General features: G+C 38.6%; 1 protein-coding gene across 1 annotated transcript in view; it reads right to left on the reverse strand.

Moving 5' to 3' along the window:
• The window catches only part of LOC126271902 (cytoplasmic tRNA 2-thiolation protein 2-A), a 73505-nt gene that overhangs the window by 38275 nt on the left and 12493 nt on the right, over positions 1–22737 (reverse strand). Inside the window, exons 2-3 of the mRNA XM_049974288.1 lie at positions 12314–12388; positions 12034–12233 (exon numbers count right to left, since the gene is read on the reverse strand). Of these exons, the coding sequence (XP_049830245.1) occupies positions 12034–12233; positions 12314–12388 (275 nt within the window). The remainder of the gene's footprint in view (positions 1–12033; positions 12234–12313; positions 12389–22737) is intronic.

Genomic DNA, 22737 nt, shown 5'->3' on the forward strand with positions numbered 1-22737 from the left:
CGTACATAAAGTAAGAAGTGCAATTAAAATCTCAAAATACAGTTAGAGGTTCTTGAGCTTTAATGATATACCAACTAATAAGTGAACACTATGTCCTAACCTACACACTTCGGATTTATTTACTTCTTTATATATTCATATTTCTAATAAAACTTCCATTCAAATATGTGTAAATGTAGATATTATGGACAAAAGTTAGAAATTACAAGCAATAATGCATGGAAATGTATATACAAGAAGGTATCATAAATTAATGATTACTATTTCATATTGTTCGGTTCATTTTTAACGAGCTTTTCTTTTCATTCTCACAACTGCCCTCAATCCAACGACTGCACTTATTTCAAATATACCATTTTTTAAAACTATAAAAGTATGAAAGTTTCACGCAAGTCCCCTAGCACAGGATAATTTCAGAGATGTGTAAATTTTCAGCACTGTAAATGGTTCAAAACACTTGAGATTTATATCTTGAAGATATCACTTGAAAGATATTTATCTACATTCAAATGAAACAGGTATTACCCATGCTTGGATTTGTTATCAACTCACACACATGTAGATATTCGGTGGTAAGGGGGGTGCTCCTTTGAAGTCAACTATTGGGGGGGGGGGGGGGGGGGGGTTCTGGGAGAGGTAGGGATGTGTGAGGATGTGCAAAGGAACTTTGTTTGCAGACTACGTTTGGGAGGGGTGCCTGTCTGTGAAGGTACTCGTGAGAACCTGCAGCATACTGAACAAGAGACTTCTTGTCATTCCCAATATGCTGTTTCTGGGTGGCAGGCTGTACGGGAGGGAGTTTTTGATGTGGAAGGGATGCCAGCCATTGATATGCTGATTTTGTTAGTGATTGTGGGTTTGATATTGACAGAGCATGGCTGGAGCCATCTGAGAGGTGAAAGTCAACATTCAGGAAGATGGCAGGTCGGGTTGAGGAGGACCAGGTGAAGCAGACAGGAGAGAAGGTGTTGAAGTCGTGCAGGAATGAGGATAGGATGTTCATCTTGTGGGTAATCCATGAGGAAATCCTTGTTTTACAATTGCATCTAGAACAACCACCCTTCCAGATGAATGAGAGAAGAAGATTAGTACTTCTGCAATAGTACTGAAAAACAGTTTCATTTGTTTATTTTGACTTTTAGTTTGACCAAGAATTAAGTTCAGTTGGTGTGCATAACAATTCACATAATATGTGAAATGATACTGTTCTCTTACATTTGTTCAGACCCCTGCATGTTGGCTGTACGTGTTGTAAGCACTATCATAATTTAGTTAAATTACTTTTTCTGTCAGTTCTTGGACATTAGTTGGGGTTTTTTAATACAAGCTGCTGTGGAGGAAGCATGATTACCAGATGGATTTAAAAATGTCCAAAATCTTTCAAAAAGCTCTCGAGTAGGTAACAGATGCAAAATACTACAACTAACCAGAAGTTTCACCTGCTGTCACAGATGATTTTAGAAATTCTAATGGAATGTTATCTGTCGCTTCTGCCTTATTTGATCTTATGACTCCCATAGCTCTGTTAAATTCTGATTTTAACAGTGGATCCCTTATCTCTTCCTTTCTTCCCCATCATGTGATCAGACAAGTCCACCCCCCCCCCCCCCCCCCCCCTCCTGCAAAGACCTTCAGTGTACTCTTTCCATATATCTACTCTCTCATCTGCATTTCAAAATGGAATCTCAACTGCACTCTTAATGTTACTACCCTTGTTTTTGATTTCACTACATGTTGTTTTGACTTTCCTGTATGCTGAGTCAGCCCTTCCGGCAATCATTTCTGTTTCAATTTTTTTGCATTTTTCTTGCAACCATTTTGCCTTAGCTTCCACATACCTCCAGTTTATTTCATTCCTAATATTTCCATATTCCTGATTTTCCCTGATTATTTTTGTACTTCTTTTTTTCACTGATCAACATGGTTTCTTCATAGTTACCTTCTTTGAACCTATGTTTTCTTTCCAACTATTGTGACTCGCCAGTTTAGAGACATCCACTCCTCTTCAACTGAAATGCCTACCGGGCTTCTTACTATCACAGTATCTAGAACCTCAGAGAACTTTCAGCATACCTCTTCATTCCTTAATACTTCCGTATCCCACTTCTTTCTGCGCTAATTCTTCCTGATTAGTTGCTTAAACTTCAGTCCACACTTCACCATTGGCATCATAGTAAATGAAAATAAAGCAAAATATGTGGTAACATCACACTCTGAGACCAGAAGAGCCCTTTAAGAGACAAATATAAATGGAAAAGTTTCAAAGAAGTGTCCTCTTTTGTTTGCTTGGCAGCATTAATATCAGATGATAACACCATTGGAAAGACTGTAAGGGAAAGTATACAACTAGGGAACACAGCTTACTTTGCACATTTACAACTCTTCAGAAATATCCTCGTTACAAGAACAACAAAACTTCTGAAACATAACTCCCTAGTTCACCCTGTCACATATGGGTCAGAGGTAGGGACACTGACAGATGATAACAAACACTTTAAGAATCTTTGATTTTAGAATAATACATAAAATTTATGGCCCAAGGATGGAGGAAGAAGCCTAGAGGATATGCTACATAACCGAGCTACAAGCATTAATGCAAGGAAGGTATATTGTAAAATTTGTCCAATCACAACGAATACAATGACTTGGACATATGAAGAGAATGGTGTAGGAAAGAATAAAACGAAACTGGTAAAAGATATGATGCATGTTGCTAGATGGAAAGGGAGACCGAGAAGAAAGTCGATTGATGATGCGATAGAAGAGATAACCAGCATGGGAGTCCGGGAATGGAAAAGGGTTGCAAAATACTGAGAAGCATGGAGGAAAATAGTTGAAGAAGGTAAGGTTCACCAAGGGCTGTAGTGCTACAGAAGAAGAAAAAGAAGAAGAAATGACTGCATTAGAATGTCAGGAACAACAACGTCAATCAATGCACACACATTGTAAGTTCGGCAAAGGTAATGTACTGTTTCCTCAACAATGAATATTGAGATGGTGTTCAAAATGGCTGTCACCACATTCAATACAGCCATACCAATTGTGGCGCACTTTACCAAGCACATCACACATCCCACGAACCTCATCAGACACGGCAGGTTACCTGACGACAAGTGTTTCATCATCAGGAACTGGTGTCATTTCTACAAGGCTTCTGATATGCTTCAACAGAAATACAAAATGAAGAGGTGTCAAATCAGGGAAGTGAGGTGGCCATACAATTGGATGTCCCCTTCTGGGCCAACACATGGATATGTGACATTGAGTATGTCACTTACTTGCGAAGAAAAGTGTGCTATATCTAATTGTATACATATAAGATGATGCATGTGATGTAGTAAAGCTTCTAATCGTTTCAGAAGCACCTGTTCAATGAAGATCTCATATCTCACTCCATTCCCACGTCTGATTATGTATGTTAAGTGATGAAGCCTGGAAGAACTTGTTCAATGAAGACCTTGAACTTAATTCCACTTAAACACAATTGCAGTTCATTTGGTCCATGATTAACTGACTCGGACAGTGAGATGGAGTTATCACAACTGTCTGAAATCAATTCATACTTGCCGCCTGCCCTGCCAATGGCACTGCGAGTTGCGAGTGGGTGCCACAAGACAAATGCTGGAAAGAAGACTTGTCCTTGAAGCGATCACCGTGTCACATGGCGGGATCCTGTGGCCGACTTGCTTGATATTATTAGGTGCTCTGCTAGGAATGCCAGCTGTTGTTGCTGCTCCATATGATCCGCATATTATTCTGGCTACTATGTGATGACAATTATTACCTCAGATGTATGCTACTCTTGGACTGTGTGACTTCTTGTTCACTGTATGGGTGTACAGAGAAAGTGGAATAAAGAGTGTTAGTTAAGTGTAAACTCAACAGTCTAATCACATGACTGTTGCTAATACTGGCTCAAGACATTAACGGCATGACAACAAATGGAATGATCTTGAGTGACAGGCAGTTAATGTATACATAAACAGCAGATTATCTTAGCTGAACTCATGGTACATATGCATTGATTGTCCTTGTTGTTTCTGATATTCAAAAGCTTTCACTAGCTAATGATTACTTCCAAAACAATAAGTTCCTGTTCTAAAGTTGTATTTCGACATCACTATCAGTGCTTCAATCTGTGCATAACTTTTTGAATCACCCAGCATATGACCATCAAAGTGGTGAGATACATTAGAGAACAATTAGAACCTACTCTCTCACTGTTTTAGTACATAATTAAGAAACAAATTTGCTGCTGGTGATTACAATTCTTCTGGGTAAAAAGCATCATTGCTAAAAACTAAAACCGATGTTTCAGCTGAATTGCAACGGCCTTCCTCAGGGGCAGGATTGGTTTTGCATGGGGATAGGTGCTTCTATTTATTACAGACTATCGATGTCTGACGTCACTGTTGTAAAACTTTTAATTGGCCCTCTAATATGATTGGCCAGTCATGACGTAAGGGAAGATGGAAGGAAAGAGGCTATTCGTGGATGTCCATGACGTCAATGATTGGTAGCTGTGCGCCAATCAGCGTTCGGCTTCTGGTCGGCAAGTTTTCCTCCTGGTGTGCATGGAAGTGGACTGACAGTTGCTCTACAGCTGTTTGTGCAGATACGTCTGTGTCCCGCGTAGCTTCTGCCCCATGAGCACTCGCAACCCGTTGGACTGGGATGGCCGGCAGCCAGGATGCTGGGGGTTTGTAGCCATCTTCTCTAATGATGTTGTCAGGCTACTTAATAATTTCGATCGCCTCCCGTATTTTGAATTCTCACATCCATGATTCTCCACAATTCTTTAGCCAGTACTCGGGCTTCCTGGAACCTGATAGGTTGTCCACAGTCACGGTGGTGTTCCGCTATCGCCGATTTATTATGTTGTTGTAATCGTACATAGCGTTCATGTTCTGCTACTTGTAAGCTGACAGGTCTCCCTGTTTCTCCTATGTAGGCAGCTCCGCACTCAGACTGTATTTCGTCAACAACTGCAGTGTTAAGATTGTTGACTACATCCTTGGTGGAACCTATCATTTTGTGGATCATGTGACTGCTTCGAAAAATAGGTTTGAAACCTCAGTGGCGGAGGATGTTGCCTAGCCGTTCACTGACGCCTTTTGCATATGGTAAGTGTACCAGTGGAAGCTTCTGTTTTTTGCCTTCTTCTCATGTTTTGCTCCCTTTGGTTTTAACTGCCTTACTTATGATGTTGTCATCATAACCATTGGCATTAAATGTGTGTTGTAGCTCCTTTAATTCTTCTTTGATGTTATTTTCATCGCTTATCTGGTAGGCTCGGACGGTTAACATATGCAGAACAGTATACTTTTGAGCTTGGTGGTGGTGGCTCTACACGTGCAGGTACCGATTAGTGTGTGTTGGTTTCTGGTACATTTTGTGTCCCAGTTTACCTTCAGTAGCTCTGTATACTTCCACATCCTGAAATGGCAAGGTACCATTATTTTCAGTCTCACGTGTGAACTTTATATTTTTGTACAGGCCACTTAAGTGCTGGAGGAAGTTTCCCAATTCCGCTTCACCATGAGGCCAGATAACGAACGTGTCGTCCACATATTGCAGCCAACAATTGGAACGTAAGGAGCAGAAGCTAGGGCTGTTTGCTCAAAGGCTTCCATGAATATGTCCGCAGCTACAGAGGAGAGAGGGGAACCCATTGCCACTCCATCTAACTGTTCGTAATATTTTCCCCACCAGGTGAAGTACGTAGATGACAGGCATAAGCACATCAAATCGCAGATATCTGGTGGGATCAGATCCTGTAGAATGCGCACAGTATCCTCAATAGGTATGTTAGTGAAGAGAGACTTGATGTCAAAACTCACCATAATGTCTGATGGCTTTATTCGCTGTTCCCTAATCAGTTGTATGAAGTGGGACGAGTCTTTCATGTACGAGTCTGTTTGTCCCACAAGATGGCATAACTTAGGTGCCAGATCTTTCACAACATAATACATAGGTGAATCTATTCCGTTCTCTATGGGCCTCAGCGGGTAACCCTCCTTATGGAGCTTAGGTACTCTATAAATTCTAGGAGGAACAGGCACCTTGGTGATTAGTCTCTTGGCTGTGTAAGGATCAATTCTCGAGTCCTTTATGAGGGCCTTCGTATTTCTGCCTATCCTCGCTGTCGGGTACCTCCTTAGTACTCTGTAAATGAGATCACTTAGCAGTTCGTCAATCTTCTTTTCATATTCAGAAATGTCCATCAGAACCGTAGCATTTCCTTTTGTCTGCATGTAGGACCACAATATCCTTGTTATTCCCGAGCTCCTTTATGGCCTGTCTTTCTTCATGTGTGATATTGGTTCTGGGTGGTTTTGCTACTTGTAAAATTCTTACAGTTTCCTGCCTTATCTATTCTGCTTCGACACGTGGTACTTGGTGGAGATTGAACGATCTCTTCTGTGGGAATCTTTGTGGGCGTAACTGCGAAAATTAACCCTGTGGACAGAACTGACGTCGCTGCCTCACTGATGGTCTGTGATGAGATGTTAACCACAGCATGAGCTGTATCCACACTTAGCTGTGAGTGGTGTTTGTTTCCCATTAGCTCCTCAAATTTCTTTTTCTGTCAACTGCTGACCAAATCCTCCTCCATGCAGGCCTGGTTGTGGTTTATTCAGTCAATGTTATCCCAGTCCTTCGCTGATAACGTAGTGGACAGCCATAAATGCATGCTGTACATCCATGAATAGCCCCTTTCCTTCCATCTTCCCTTATGTCATGACTAGCCAATCATATTAGAGGGCCAATTAAAAATTTTACAACAGTGACGTCAGACATCGATAGTCTGTAATAAATAGAAGCACCTATCCCCATGAAAAACCAATCGTACCCCTGAGGAAGGCCGTTGCAATTCGGCCAAAACATCGGTTTTAGTTTATTATTGTTAGTTTTTATCAATGACGCGGTAAATACGCAGAAGAATTTTAATCACTATAACACCGGCCACAGCAGCCTATGTTCTTATAAATTTGTTGCTGCGTTATATTATCTACATTCTGTGTATTGTATACTACTTTAGAATTAACTTGTTCATATCAATGTACAAAATGACTGAAGAATGAACACATATTATTATTGTTATTTCTTTTCTCAGATATTATGTCTGGTCAAAAATGGAAAGTGACGCGGACTTTGATCAAGTGTAACTACCTTTTAACTGTACGGTATATGTTACATTGCATTTAGGAACTTTTGGGTAATTGAACATGTATAAATAATTACAGATTTCTGTAGTTGTATATATACGTTTAGATGTAGCTGTATTGCGTTCATGTAGTGGTGGATATTGTGTGGTATGACTCCTGTAGTTGACAGTATAATTGGTATAATGTCAACTTTATCCTGATGCCACATGTCCTTGACTTCCTCATCCAGTTGGATGTATTTTTCAATTTTTTCTCCTGTTATCTTCTGTATATTTGTTGTATTGGGTATGGATATTTTGATTAGTTGTGTTAATTTCTTCTTTTTATTGGAGAGTATGATGTCGTGTTTGTTATGTGGTGTTGTTTTATCTGTTATAATGGTTCTGTTCCAGTATAATTTGTATTCATCATTCTCCAGTACATTTTGTGGTGCATACTTGTATGTGGGAACGTGTTGTTTTATAAGTTTATGTTGTAAAGCAAGCTGTTGATGTATTATTTTTGCTACATTGTCATGTGTTCTGAGGTATTCTGTATTTGCTACATCCACTTGTGATGTGATCTACTGTTTCTATTTGTTGTTTGCAAAGTCTGCATTTATCTGTTGTGGTATTGGGATCTTTAATAATATGCTCGCTGTAATGTCTGGTGTTTATTGTTTGATCCTGTATTGCTATCATGAATCCTTCCGCCTCACTGTTTATATTGCCTTTTCTTAGCCATGTGTTGGTTGCGTCTTGATCGATGTGTGGCTGTGTTAGATGATACGGGTGCTTGCCATGTAGTGTTTTCTTTTTCCAATTTACTTTCTTTGTTTCTGTTGATGTTATGTGATCTAAAGGGTTGTAGAAGTGGTTATGAAATTGCAGTGGTGTAGCCGATGTATTTATATGCGTGATTGCTTTGTGTATTTTGCTAGTTTCTGCTCGTTCTATAAAGAATTTTCTTAAATTGTCCACCTGTCCATAATGTAGGTTTTTTATGTCGATAAATCCCCTTTCTGCTTCCTTTCTGCTTAATGTGACTCTTTCTGTTGCTGAATGTATGCGATGTATTCTATATTTGTGGCATTGTGATCGTGTAAGTGTATTGAGTGCTTCTAGGTCTGTGTTACTCCATTTCACTATTCCAAATGAGTAGGTCAGTATTGGTATAGCTTAAGTATTTATAGCTTTCGTCTTGTTTCTTGCTGTCAATTTTGTTTTCAGTATTTTTGTTAGTCTTTGTCTATATTTTCTTTTAGTTCTTCTTTAATATTGGTATTATCTATTCCTATTTTTTGTCTGTATCCTAGTATTTATAGGCATCTGTTTCTTCCATCGCTTCTATGCAGTCGCTGTAGTTATCCAATATGTAATCTTCTTGTTTAGTGTGTTTTCCCTTGACTCTGCTATTTTTCTTACATTTGTCTGTTCCAAAAGCCATATTTATATCATTGCTGAATACTTCAGTTATCTCTAGTAATTGGTTGAGTTGTTGATTTGTTGCTGCCAGTAGTTTTAGATCATCCAAGTATAGCAAATGTGTGATTTTGTGTTGGTATGTTCCAGTGATATTGTAGCCATAATTTGTATTGTTTAGCACGTTGGATAGTGGGTTCAGAGCAAGGCAGAACCAGAAAGGACTTAATGAGTCTCCTTGGTATATTCCACACTTAATCTGTATTGGCTGTGATGTGATATTATTTAAATTTGTTTGGATATTAGGTGTGGTTTTCCAATTTTTCATTACTATGTTTAGGAACTGTGTCAATTTAGGATATACTTTGTATATTTCCAATATTTGTAGTAACCATGAGTGGGGTACACTATCAAAAGCTTTTTAGTATTCAATGTATGCTTGGTGTAGCGACCTTTGTTTAATTTCAGCTTGATATGTCACCTCTGCATCTATTATCAGTTGCTCTTTACATCCCCGTGCTCCTTTGCAACAGCCTTTTTGTTCTTCATTTATAATTTTGTTCTGTGATGTATGTGTCATTAATTTCTGTGTAATGACTGAAGTTAATATTTTGTATATTGTTGGTAGGCATGTTATGGGGGGATATTTAGCTGGGTTTGCTATGCCTGCTTGATGTTTAGGTTTCAGATACGTTATTCCATGTGTAAGTGTATCAGGGAATGTGTATGGGTCTGCAATGTAACTGTTAAATAATTTAAATAAAATAGAAAGAAACTTCCACATGGGAAAAATATATTAAAAACAAAGATTCCAAGACTTACCAAGCGGGAAAGCGCCGGCAGACAGGCACATGAACAAAACACACAAACACACACACAGAATTACGAGCTTTCGCAACTGGCAGTTGCTTCGTCAGGAAAGAGGGAAGGAGAGGGAAAAATGAAAGGATGTGGGTTTTAAGGGAGAGGGTAAGGAGTCATTCCAATCCCGGGAGCGGAAAGACTTCCCTTAGGGGAAAAAAAGGACAGGTGTACACTCGCGCACACACACACATATCCATCCGCACATACACAGACACAAGCAGACATATTTAAAGGCAAAGAGTAAGGGCAGAGATGTCAGTCGAGGCGGAAGTACAGAGGCAAAGAAGTTGTTGAAAGACAGGTGAGGTATGAGCGGCGGCAACTTGAAATTAGCGGAGGTTGAGGCCTGGCGGATATCGAGAAGAGAGGATATACTGAAGGGCGAGTTCCCATCTCCGGAGTTCGGATAGGTTGGTGTTGGTGGGAAGTATCCAGATAACTCGGACGGTGTAACACTGTGCCAAGATGTGCTGGCCGTGCATCAAGGCATGTTTAGCCACAGGGTGATCCTCATTACCAACAAACACTGTCTGCCTATGTCCATTCATGCGAATGGACAGTTTGTTGCTGGTCATTCCCACATAGAAAGCGTCACAGTGCAGGCAGGTCAGTTGGTAAATCACGTGGGTGCTTTCACATGTGGCTCTCCCTTTGATCGTGTACACCTTCCGGGTTACAGGACTGGAGTAGGTGGTGGTGGGAGGGTGCATAGGACAGGTTTTACACCGGGGGCGGTTGCAAGGGTAGGAGCCAGAGGGTAGGGAAGGTGGTTTGGGGATTTCATAGGGATGAACCAAGAGGTTAAATTTAGTTAGATGTGAATGTGTTGAGGTGAACTTCATTAGCCAGAAATTTGCTATTTTATCTTTTCCAGGGGCTTTCCAATTGTGAGTAGAATTAATTGCTCGGGTGACTTCATGTTGCAAAATTATCACTTCAGGCATTTGTAGTATCATCTTGTATGCGTCTGTTTCTGCTTGTATCCACTGTGCATGCCTGTTATGCTTTACCGGGTTTGACCATATGTTGCTCCAGAAGTGTTCCGTGTCTGTAATGTTTGGTGGATTGTCTATTTTAATGTGTGTGTTATCTATCGTCTGGTAAAATTTCTTTTGGTTTGTGTTGAATGTTTGGTTTTGTTTCCTTCTATTTTCACTTTTTTTGTATCTTCTAAGTCGTTTGGCCAATGATTGTAATTTCTGCTTCTATCCATCTAATTGCTCTATCGCTTCTTGTTGTGAGATTTTCCCTAACCTTTTTCGTTTTTTGTCTGACATTTCATTTCTTATAAATTGTGTTAGCTGTCCGATGTCTTTTCTCAATTTTTCTATTCTGATCTGTAACCTGTGTTGCCATGCTGGTTTTGTGGGTTTCTTCTGTGTGTTGGTTGGTTCTGATCTCTGCCTAGTGTGTATATTTAGTGTAGTGAGTGCTCCTATATAAGCCAGTAGTTGTAACTCTTCCATAGTTGTATTTTCATTTATTTTGTTGTGTATGATTGTGTTGATAGTTGTTATTGTTTCGACTTGTGGGTTATTTGGTGGTCTATGCAAGATTGGTCTAATGACTGTATTTTGTGTCTTTGTATTCTATATATGTCAGCTGAAATTTTTCTTCTATATCTAACATTTGTGTCACTTCGTGTTCTATTTGTGCTTGTTCTCGTGGCTGTCTTAAGATTTCGTTTTCCTTTGATTGTTTAATTGATGCGTGTTCTTTGTTTGTTTGCTCTGGGATGTTTGAGTCCATTACTGTATTTTCTTCTTCTTCTGATTGCACATTATTTTGTTCCAGTATTTGTTGTACTTGTTGTTTGATGTTTTCTAATTCTGACTGGGGTATCCTGTTATTTTTTATTATTACAAGGATCTGATCAGCTAGTCGCTGTTCTGTTAAAAATTTTAATTCTGGGTATCTGGTAACAAATGTTGTGTGTACTTGTGATCTGTATCCAGTTGTGTTAGTTCCTAAGTTTGTTGCTTGGTAATAACAGAACATGAGGTGTCGGTTAACTTCATCTGACCATCTCATCCTCTGTCTTTGTTTTCCTTCTAGGGTGGTTGCAGGAAGCATTTCCTGCAAAACATCTCTATTTGGATTTAAATCATTTTCCGTGTGACCAGCAGTGTCATTACCATTGTGGGCAGGCATAGGGTCCAAGCATCATCCCCGACCATGACGGCTCTTGTCCTAGGCTTCTTTACTTCTGTCCTGAACAAACTAATCACAGTAAAAGGGGAGTTAGCCCTATTAATGGTTTGTCCTTTTCGTCGCCTTTTACGACTGGCAGAACATACCGAAGACCTATTCTTTTCCTGGGCCTCGACGGGTATTTTCTAATTCTGACTGGGGTATCCTGTTATTTTTGATTATTACACCGATCTGCTCAGCTAGTCATTGTTCTGTTAAAAATTTTAATTCTGGGTATCTGGTAATAAATGTTGTGTGTACTTGTGATCTGTATCCAGTTGTGTTGGTTCCTAAGTTATTAATTATTATTATTATTATTATTATTACTTGTGAATAATATTTATCTTCTACACAAATGTCCAGTATGTGTCTCCATAAAATGGACTACTGTTAACAACACGCGTACTTACCATCGACATACAAAATAATGGGATTAAAACAGAGTCGTTTGTGATTTCCTTCATTTAAGCCAACTGATACCAAATGAACAAGTGCAGCTGAAGCTTCACTGCCAGAAAAAGCTATCATTACATTATCACCTGCTCTAATGATCTTTGATTTCCCAAGAGTTGCTCTGAATTTATGAGTTGCTGCTTGCACAAAACAGAGTCTGAAACAGAACAAGACAAATAATTTGTACAATGCATCAAAAACTAATAAATTCAAAGAAACTATAGGTTAGAGAAATACCTGCAATAGGGATGTTTCTTTCGAAGAACTACCTCTGCACGATTTTCATTACATTTTCTACAGATGTTACTGACACTGTAAATGGGAAAAAGGATTATAAGCAAGCAAAATTTTTAATCAATGAAATAATTACAAATATCAACTGATCTATTTGTACATAAATTTTTCCTGGATATCTTCCTGCCATCAAAATTATGTTAAAATTCATGAAGCTTTTCACTATTACAATACAATTGCACAGAACTTGAGAGTAACATTCTCTTAAATGGAATCATTAGCACACAGACGTACTGTAATAAATAGATTTGAGATAGACATGCACAGAATCACAGTTTTGAGGGGCATCTTGATGCGCAGTTCCTCTTTGAACTATGGACGTACAGTGAAAAAGTTTTTGGTTTTGCCTGGATCAATAGTCTTCTGCATAGCCATACGAATATGTCTTACTGCATCTATGTTACAGTATATTAAGCAAGATTTGAATAACAAAAAGAGTTGGTACCCAGGCGAGTTGAACTATTGCAAAAGATGTTAATTGGGCTGAAATTAATGCTAATCTAATGGCACCATTTGTATGCACACCTTTCAGATTTTATGTGCAATAAACATGTTTTTCCTGGAGGTTTATGACGCGTGCAATATCTATATTTTGGACCTGTATAGAACGCTTCAAATTTTGCACAATTGTACATAAACGGATCGTATCAAAATGATTTTTTTTACATCCAATAATTTTTTAGTGTGTTGAGATTCAATAGTTTAAACTCATGCTAAACATACCACATAAAATTAATTCTTAAGTAAATTTAATGCGCAGAAACACTTTAAAGTGATTCAAATAAATAAAAGGTTCACTCTTAACATAAAATTGAAAACTCACTTCTAAAATCTAGCTTCATTTGGATTTTACACACAAAAAATATGTTTGCTGTGAGTTTTTTCAAGCACACCACTTCTATGTTTCAAACTTGTGTGATTCAGTTCAAATTTTGTAAGACGGTAGATAAATAATGGTCACCCTGTTGTTTTGTGAAAGCTTTATTCACAATCAGAATGAAAAAATCTCATATCATACAACTCAAAAAGACAAATCTGTTATGGGCACAGTTACGGATGTAAAACAAGGAAACTAGCTTTTTGACTTAGCTGTAAGCTTCAAATATATTTAAATGAAAATATCTTGACATATTCATGCTTTTTTACAAGTTAACCCTGTTTGGTTGGTAGGGTGATTAAGGGGACCAAACTATGAGGTCATCAGTCCATTTTTCCTTCAGACAGACAAATCACAGATAGCCTACTGCGCAAAACCCAGGGGAAGAAAACCCCAAGGTCTATGAAAGGTCAACAAAGGCAAGGTAAGTAACCCTTCTTCCCCAGCTCAGTGAGCTCTCTTAGGCACAAGGTACACCTGCATCTTATAACTCATAGGCTAAAATCTCTGAGCTTGTGCTCAAAATCCAGAACATTCGTCAGATATAGTCTATAGAGTCGAAATACGTTGGTTCCCCAGTATGACAAAAATTCAAAATTATTCAATCTGCTATGAAAGTGCTTGTGACAATATCCTCGGATATGCATGGTGAGTTACTGGTGGAATTTGCTGACAACGGGACCTCTGTGAGTGCTGCAACCTACATTAAAACTTTGGTCAAGTTGAGTCACACCTTTCATGACAAACGCCATAACATTAATGTTCTTCATGACAATGCTCGCCCCCATGTTGCTGCTCTAGTTCATGAGAAAATCCGTTATGGGAGAAATGTATTGAGAATGTTGGTGACTATGTACAAAAGTAGGTAAAAGCTGTAAGTTCATTTGTGTTTTTTTTTTTTTTTCTGTTGCCTTCTTAACCTTTTGATAGTAAAATTATTGTGTGTTACTTTCCAGTCTTCCCTTGTACAATTCAGCTGCCTCTTCTGCATATCTCACTTAGAAGTCATGAAAACGATACAAGAGGGATTAGCGGACATATTGAGGGGTACAACAGTCATTTTGCTCTCACCCCATACACAAATGTAATAGCAGATTATGACTAACATTAGCATATGTACTGTACAGTGGATTGGGTGGCATATATACACTTACATTATATGAACATGCCAAATCGATAAGATATTGAGAGAGGGGGTGGGGGACTTGCTTTAGGAATAACACCTTTTTATGTGTATTAAGAGAGAGACTCATCTTGTGGCTGTTAATATTTTGTTTCATAAGTATGTGTACAGGAGAAAGACAACCATCTGCGAATCTTACTGTTAAAAGTAACATTGGCTTCCAACCAACTATAGCCTTCTGCCCTTAACTAGTCCTCGTGTTACGGTACAGATCCATCTGTCCCTAAACCAAGATTTTGATGAGTGCACTATCACATTTGAATGAAATAATTTTACAAGGATTTCTGTTTCTGTTTCCACATGATCTAAATATGTCTAGTCTACAACATGCTGAATTGTACAGGGGAAGACTCTACCCTTAATAGATCACCATCTTCACTACACATACAGGCTTCTAGTTCTAACAAACAACATGGTACAAGCCAAAGACCCTCAATGAATCATGCTCACCACTAGACCAATACACCAATAGACAAATAGGTAGATAGTAGATACACTTTTTTCTGTGGATCCACAGTGAAGACATCCTCAAGGATGTCAAAAAAAGGAAGATCCTTGCAAATGGGATTTGCGTAATGTACAGTGACACACTGCAAAGAATATATTTATGTATTGTGTTGTCCACTAGACCTATTGCTCTGTCCTTTGTAAGGGACAGTCACTCATTTAGGGGCACCATAGGAAATAAAATATGCAAATGGTAGGAGATGGAGATTAGAATCTGTCAACTCTCTCTATTTGCACAAAATCACTCAGTACTGGGCAAAGTGAATAGCTATGCCTTCATCTTTAATGGTCATTATCTTGTGTTTTACTGTATATGGTTCATTTGTTGGTCATCAACAGACTTCAAAGCCCTCCCACATTCTCCAATATTGAGATAATGCTATCAACCAATCAGAACATCTGAAACAAGATAATGTCATGGGCAGAGGAAGAAGGTTTAACAGCCAGCAATAATAACCCAGAAAGTGCAATGAATGGTAACAGACCTTTAACAGTTTAGTTATGGAGATCTAAAGGGAGTGGGGAGCAGCTATGTGCAAAAACTAAGAAGAAAAACAAAATACAGAAAATTGTACCAGAAAACATTATATACCGAAGAGTGTGAGAAACAACTACGAATTTACAGGAACACCAAACAGAAATACAAATAACTACATCTTAACAATGTCTGTGGAACACTGTATAAACTACTTATAGAAAATATAATCACACATGTGTCCACCACTATGGGAAGAGGAGATAGTGACATGATAAGAACTAGTAAGAATTCATTAGAACTATTAATTGGGGACCATGGTTCTAGACAACAACTGTAAAGATGACACAGGATAACAAAAACAGCCAATAGGAAAGATAAAGTTGCTCTACAATAATGTATATGTACTAATTCATTTTCCTGAAAAAGTCCATTCTAATGTTGAAGAAGACTAAGGGCCTTATGGAATAAAATCCACAATTCTGCAGGCTATACAACAAATGCATTCTCCAAGAAAAAATACCAAATGTTTGAAAGGCAGGGGAAATTATCTTACTGGAAAGGAGAGGGACAAATACTCGAAAGCAGTGCAGGCATATCGATCAATATGTCTCATAAATGGAATGGAAAACAATCAGGAAAAATGTTTCTGTCGCCAATTATAAACACACAGAAGTCTTGCAGGTGTAAACCCTAACCAGTATGGGTTTAAGAGCTGTAAATCAATGGAAGATGCCACAAAAAGCAAGTGATGTCAGTAGCATTGCCACATGGGAAGCTGTCTAATAGCAGAAATTTTTCAGTAAAAGAAGTGAAGAACAGCTAAAAAACTAAAAAACACCAGATATCTGGGGCTGCTGTTAGCCAAGAGAATACTTGTTCTCCCACACCCAAAATGAACTATGCAAAAATGGACATCACATAATGAATAATTTAGTAAACACACGAAAGAAGATGTTTGGACACCAATTACAAACTATCAAAATATATCACGAGACCATTTTGATAGCAATTGTAGGTTACAGAAACAGTGTTTGTGCACAGGCTGCATGTTATGAAACCAAGAAAAGCCCGGCACTATATGCAACAAAGCATGATTCTTTGTTTTACAAAAGCATACAGGATGATACCAACTGGGGCCATCCAAGTTATTCTGGGAATCTGACCAACAGAGCTGCAAGTTACAAAGAAGAATGCAGAGTACCAGCACTGGCAGAAGAAGAGAACTGTACAAGGAAAACATGAATCAGTTTGTAACAATTAAACAGGAAATACAAGTGTGGATCCTACAGTAATGGTCATATTTACAGGATAAGCAACAGCAGAAAGACATGTTTACAGTTCATTCTGAAATGTAGAGGGGAGGCTTAGTTTAAGATACATGAAATCATCAGAGTGAATGATGTGCTACTTGACACAGAACATATCCCAGCCATCTGTAAAGGATGCAGCAATTCATGTGAGTATAGTTGTAAAGGAGCACCAGGCCATGTGACATGGAAGTGCAACAGGCAGTCAGCAGTGACAGATGATAAAAGGAAATTCTTCTAGGATAAAACAGTGTTTATAACACTTCGAGAAGAATAGGCTGCTGCACATCGGCAAAATCTCATGAAAGTGTTGTTATAGTTGATGCTATTGGTAGGTGGGGATAACTACACATGGCCTGCACCTAAATAGGAAGAGAAAAGATAATTTAGCTTATCTATTAGCAACTGCTGTAAAGGGGGGCACAGTCACACAAGGAATGACCCCTGTGGTTAATGGGACCAGGTAGACATTTTTTTATGTTAAATCCAAAGTCCAGACAGACAACAACCAAAAAAGCAGAATAAAAGAAGCTTCATATATAGTCAATAGGGATACAGCTAAGGGTAGTATCAATTTAGTTCATCAAAATATCAGGGGAATAATTAATGAAGTAGATGAGCTCTCAGTGTGTTTCAATGACCCCAAAAATAAGAATGAGATTGATATCCTTTGTCTGTCTGAACACCATGAAACTGTGGGGATGGAAAGTGTCAGTATAAATGGGCATAATTTAGTGTCTTACATTTGCAAATCTAGCATGGATAGAGAAGGAGCTGCCATTTACACAAAATAAGGGTATAAATATAAAACTGTACAAATATTCAAGTTTTGTGTCAATCAGCACTTTGAAGTTTGTGGATGTGAACTACAGCTAGATAATGTAGTGTTGATATTATCAACAGTGTACGAGTACCCATTAGGATATTGGGAGCTATTCATAAAAAGATTTGCTTCATATTACGCTGTTTACGAGACAAAAAGAAGAAATTATTAATCTGTGGTGATTTCAATGTAAATTTTCTAAGCAACTATGATAGGAAAAGTGAACTAGAAGTGTTATTAATGATATATAACTTAGAATTAGTGATCAATTTCCCTACATGAATAGCTCAAGACAGTGTCACTATAATAGATAATGTATTTGTACAGGTTCCCTTTGATAAATGGATTATCAGAACATGACATACAATTGATTAACTTACAAAATCTAACTTGAGAGGAAGTTTAAGAAATATTAATTGGGGAGATGTATAGAATGAGCCAAATGTTAATGATAAATGCAACACTTCTTGATAAATTTATATCTCTTTTTGAACAATGTTGCGCAAAACAATTATTAAACGTAACACCAAACAGTTTAGAAAGAAACCTTGAACTGCTAAGGTATTAAAGTGTCTACAGAAAGAAAAAGAAATAATCCTAAACCTCTCACCTGGTTCAGATTCACTGATGACATCTTTGTGATTTCGACTGAGGGTGAGGACGCCCTATCCACATGCCTCCACAACTTCCCCATTTGCTTCATCTGGTCCTACTCAATCCAAGAACCAACCTTCCTAGATGTTGACCTCCACCTCAAAGATGGCTAAATCAGTACCTCTGTCCATATCAAACCTACAAACCACCAGCAATACCACCACTTTGACCGCTGTGAACTGTTCCATACTAAGAAGTCCCTTCCATACAGCCTAGCCAACAGTTGTAGTCGCATCCGCAGTGACGAGCAGTCCCTCTTGAAATATACCGAGGGTCTCACTGAAGCCTTAATAAACTGTAATTATCCTTCCAACCTTGTACAAAAACAAATTTCCCATGCTTTAACTTTCCAGTCTCCCACCACCTCACTAAGACCCACTGTTTGGCCACAGAGAAGCATTCCTCTCATAACGCAGTACCACACAGCACTGGAGCAACTGAATTACATTCTCTGCCAGGGTTTAGACTGCCTCTCATCAAGCCCTGAAATGAGAAATGTGCTGCCTACTGTCCTTCCCCCTCCTCCCACAGTGGTATTCCACCGTACACCAAACCTACACAATATACTCGTATATCCCTGACAACCCCTGCTCCCAGCCCCTTACCTCATGACTCATACCCACGTAATAGACCTAGATGCAAGACCTGTCCTATACATCCTTCCACCACCACCTACTCTAGTCCAGTCACAAACATCACCTATCCCATCAAAGGCAGGGCTACCTGTGAAACCAGTCATGTGATATACAAGCTAAGCTGCAACCACTGTGCTTTATTCTATGTGAGCATGACAACTAACAAGCTTTCTTTCCGCATGAATGGACACCGAAAAATTGTGGCCAAGAAACAAGTGGACCACCTTGTTGCTGAAGATGCTGCCAAACATGACATCCTTCATTTCAACGACTGCTTCACAGCCTGTGCCATATGGACTCTTCCCACCAATATCAGCTTTTCTCAAATGCGTAGATGGGAACTTTCCCTGCAATACATCCAACGTTCCCGTAACCCTCCTAGCCATAACCTTCGTTGTCCACCCCCATCCAGCCCCCTATTTGTTCCCATTCCAGCACTACACAGTCCTCATTCCTCCATCGTACCCAATCTTTTTCCTTCTCTCCTTTTCTGCTACCCCCCCCCCCCTTCCCCACCTCTCAGACACCCTCTGTCTAACCTCCCAACTGCACATAGCTGCCCTACCCTCTTTCCACCTCGTCCCTGCACATTCCCCAACAGCATGTCAATGTCCGTCACACCTACCCTATTGTGATTGTGCCTTCCCCTCCTCGAACCAGCCTCCTCCTTACCCCCATCCAGTCCCCATTCCCATCAAGCACTGGTGCTGCTGCTCGCAAAGTGGCCTCAGTTGCCTGAGACTACGGTCGTGTGTGTGAGCTGCATTTGCATGAGTGTGTATGTGGGTTTCTATCGTATAATTTTGAGAAATGCCTTACTGACCAAAAACTATATTTGTGACAGACTTCTTGTTGTGCCTATCTGTGACAGCATCTCTGCTACATGGTGAGTAGTAACTTTTCTTTTCATAATATTTTTACATTCTATCCTAGATTTTCCATTGTTCGAAACAAAAACAAAACTGTATGAGACATCAAGAATTAGTAAAGACTCAAAAGTAATTTTACACTACAAAAATTATTGTAATATACTGAGAAAAGTTGTCAGAAAATCAAAAATATCTGTTACCAGAGTTGAAATTAACAATTCGCGCAATATAATTAAATCAATACATAATGTTGTTAGAAGGGAGGCAGGAAAAGTTGCCACTGGGGTACGTAGTATTACTATTAAAGAGAATGAGACCATCTTACCAACAGTACATAATCAGCTAATATATTTAACAACAATTTCTTACGTGTAGGTGTAAAAATTTGATGAGAATAGTTCAAAAGAAAAAGTCAAGCAGTAAGTGGAAGACTCAGCTTTAAGAAGTCTTAGATTAATTTTCATTAGTTTACTCATACTGAGTATGAAGTGGCAATCTGTATTTGCTTTCTTAGGAGAAGAAAAACTTCTTAGGGTTTCGGTAAACTATGTTACCAACATCAGATCTTCATACAAGTTAATATAACCATCTTATGCCAGATGCACTAACCCATACGGTCTGAGGCACCTTGCAATGGTTCGAGTCCTCCCTCAGGCACGCGTGTAAGTTGGCGTAAGTTGGTTTAAGTTAGATTAAGCCTAGGGACGGATGACCTTAGCAGTTTGGTCCCATAGGAACTTTCCAAAAAATTTCCAGATGCACACAAAATCTTTCCTTTACATCTCCAGATGCACAACATACGATACAATAAATGTGTCGGCATGTCAAAAGTAAAAGTTCAAATTATTATGTACACAAATCACCACAACATTGCATCCATATTATCACACATATTGTCTACTAGGGCGACACACAAAATGACTGTCAACAGCCAACGCATAAATTCATCTTATGCATTGGCTGTTGACAGTCAGTCTTGTGTCACCCTAGAAGGCATGGTGTGTGGTTATATGGATGCAATGTTGTGGCAATTTGTGTACATAGTAATTTTAAGTTTTACTTTTGACGTGCCAACATATCATTCGAGTCATATGTTGTGTGTCTGGAGATTTAGTGGAAAGATTGTGTGTGTATCCGGCGTAAGACATTTGTAATAACCTGTACAAAGACTTGATCATTGTAACACAGTTTACCAAAACCGGTTATTACTGCATTTCATTGTGTTTATTATTGTGTTTTATTGCGATCTCGGCTAAGAAGTTTTTCTTCTCCTACGAAAGATTAATTTTCAGCTAACAATCTCTTGTGAAACAAGGAAAGTAATGAAATCTTTGAAAAATAAATATTCTGCTGGAGTAGATGAAATATCTGACAAGATATTAAAACAATGTAGAGCAGTTGAAGCTGATGTTCTGAGTCACATATATAATGCATCACTAACTCGAGGTATTTTCCCAGGCAGTTTAAAATAAGCCATCGTCAAGCCTCTCTACAAAACAGAAGACAGCACAGATGTTAATAATTATTAGCCAGTATCCTTGCTTACACCATTTTCAAAAATTGTTGAGAAAGTAATGTACTCGAGTAGTTAGCCATCTCAACAGTAATGGGATACTTAGTAAATCACAGTTCGGATTTCAAAAATGCTTTTCCACTGAGACAGCAAAATACAATTTCACTGCCCACATAATAGAGTCTTTAAATAGGAAAATGTCACCAATAGGAATTTTCTGAGACTAATCCAAAGAACTTAATTGTGTGAACTATGACTTTATGTTACAGAAATTACAATTATATGGTAGAAATGGAACAGCATATGAGCAGTTTAAGCCATATATACAGAACAGGAAGCAAGAAGTTCCTTTATATGGTTTAAGTAATTTAAGGAAATTTGCTACTTTATCTAACTGGGATGAAATTACTTTGTGTGTTCCACAGGGTTCGATCATGGGTCCCCTTCTGTTCTTGATATATGCGAATGACCTCCCTTCTTATCTGAAAAAAGAAGCTAAACTGACAGCCTCATAACAAAGTTACTCAGTAATAACATTTGTTCTCAACAATATGGACCAGTTTAAAAACAACATTGACATTCTTGATTATAATACCAGAAGAAAGAAATACTTACACTATCCTCTACTTAACCTATCTTCGGCACAGAAGGGGGTAAAATATGCTGCTGTAAAACTTTCCGATACATTTCCAGATGAAATAAAATGTCCGACAGACAGCAGTAACAGATCCAAAAATAAATTGAAATCATATCTCCTTGACAACTATTTTTATATCATAGATGAATTCTTGAGGGGTGTAAGGCTAGTTCGCGTCCCTAGTAGAATACTACACATGCACCCTGAATAGCATCTAATTATAGATGTGAACAAAAAGAACTAGCACTAACTGGCAGTCAGACAATCATATTGATCTCCTGGCTATTTAATAGCACATCCTAATCACAATGGCACAGAGAAAACCCATCGGTCATTCTCATGACCTAGTGACAAGAAAACTTGGACCTTGCCTCAGGATAAACCAGCTAAATATAGAAGGAATAAGCAGAGCAAAGAGTGATGTCCTGCAAAAGTTTATAAACGATAATGACACTGACATTGCTGCCATTCAGAAAACACACACAGAGAAAGAGGAACAACTAAGAAAAAGAGGTAAAATATAAGACTACAACTTAGTTGGTACCATATATCACCATGATTATGGTGTGGCAACTTAAGTGAGATCCAATATCAAAAATGTTCAATTGCATTCAACATCTACCAACAACAACATACATGAAGTGGTATTCAAATCGGAGGGTACACCATAACTAACACATACAAACCTCCTGCAGTCTCATGCCCTCCACAAGTCCTACCACTACTGCACCATCCATCTGTCTATGAAGGCGACTACAACAGTCATCACAACCAATGGAAATACAAAGAGAATGATGACAATGGTGAGGCAGTTGCAAACTGGGCAGATAAAACAATACGTATCTTGTATTTGACATAAAGGATAGAGATTCCTTCTATTCGGC

This window comes from Schistocerca gregaria, chromosome 5 (genome assembly GCF_023897955.1).
Source record: "Schistocerca gregaria isolate iqSchGreg1 chromosome 5, iqSchGreg1.2, whole genome shotgun sequence".
Taxonomy (NCBI): domain Eukaryota; kingdom Metazoa; phylum Arthropoda; class Insecta; order Orthoptera; family Acrididae; genus Schistocerca; species Schistocerca gregaria.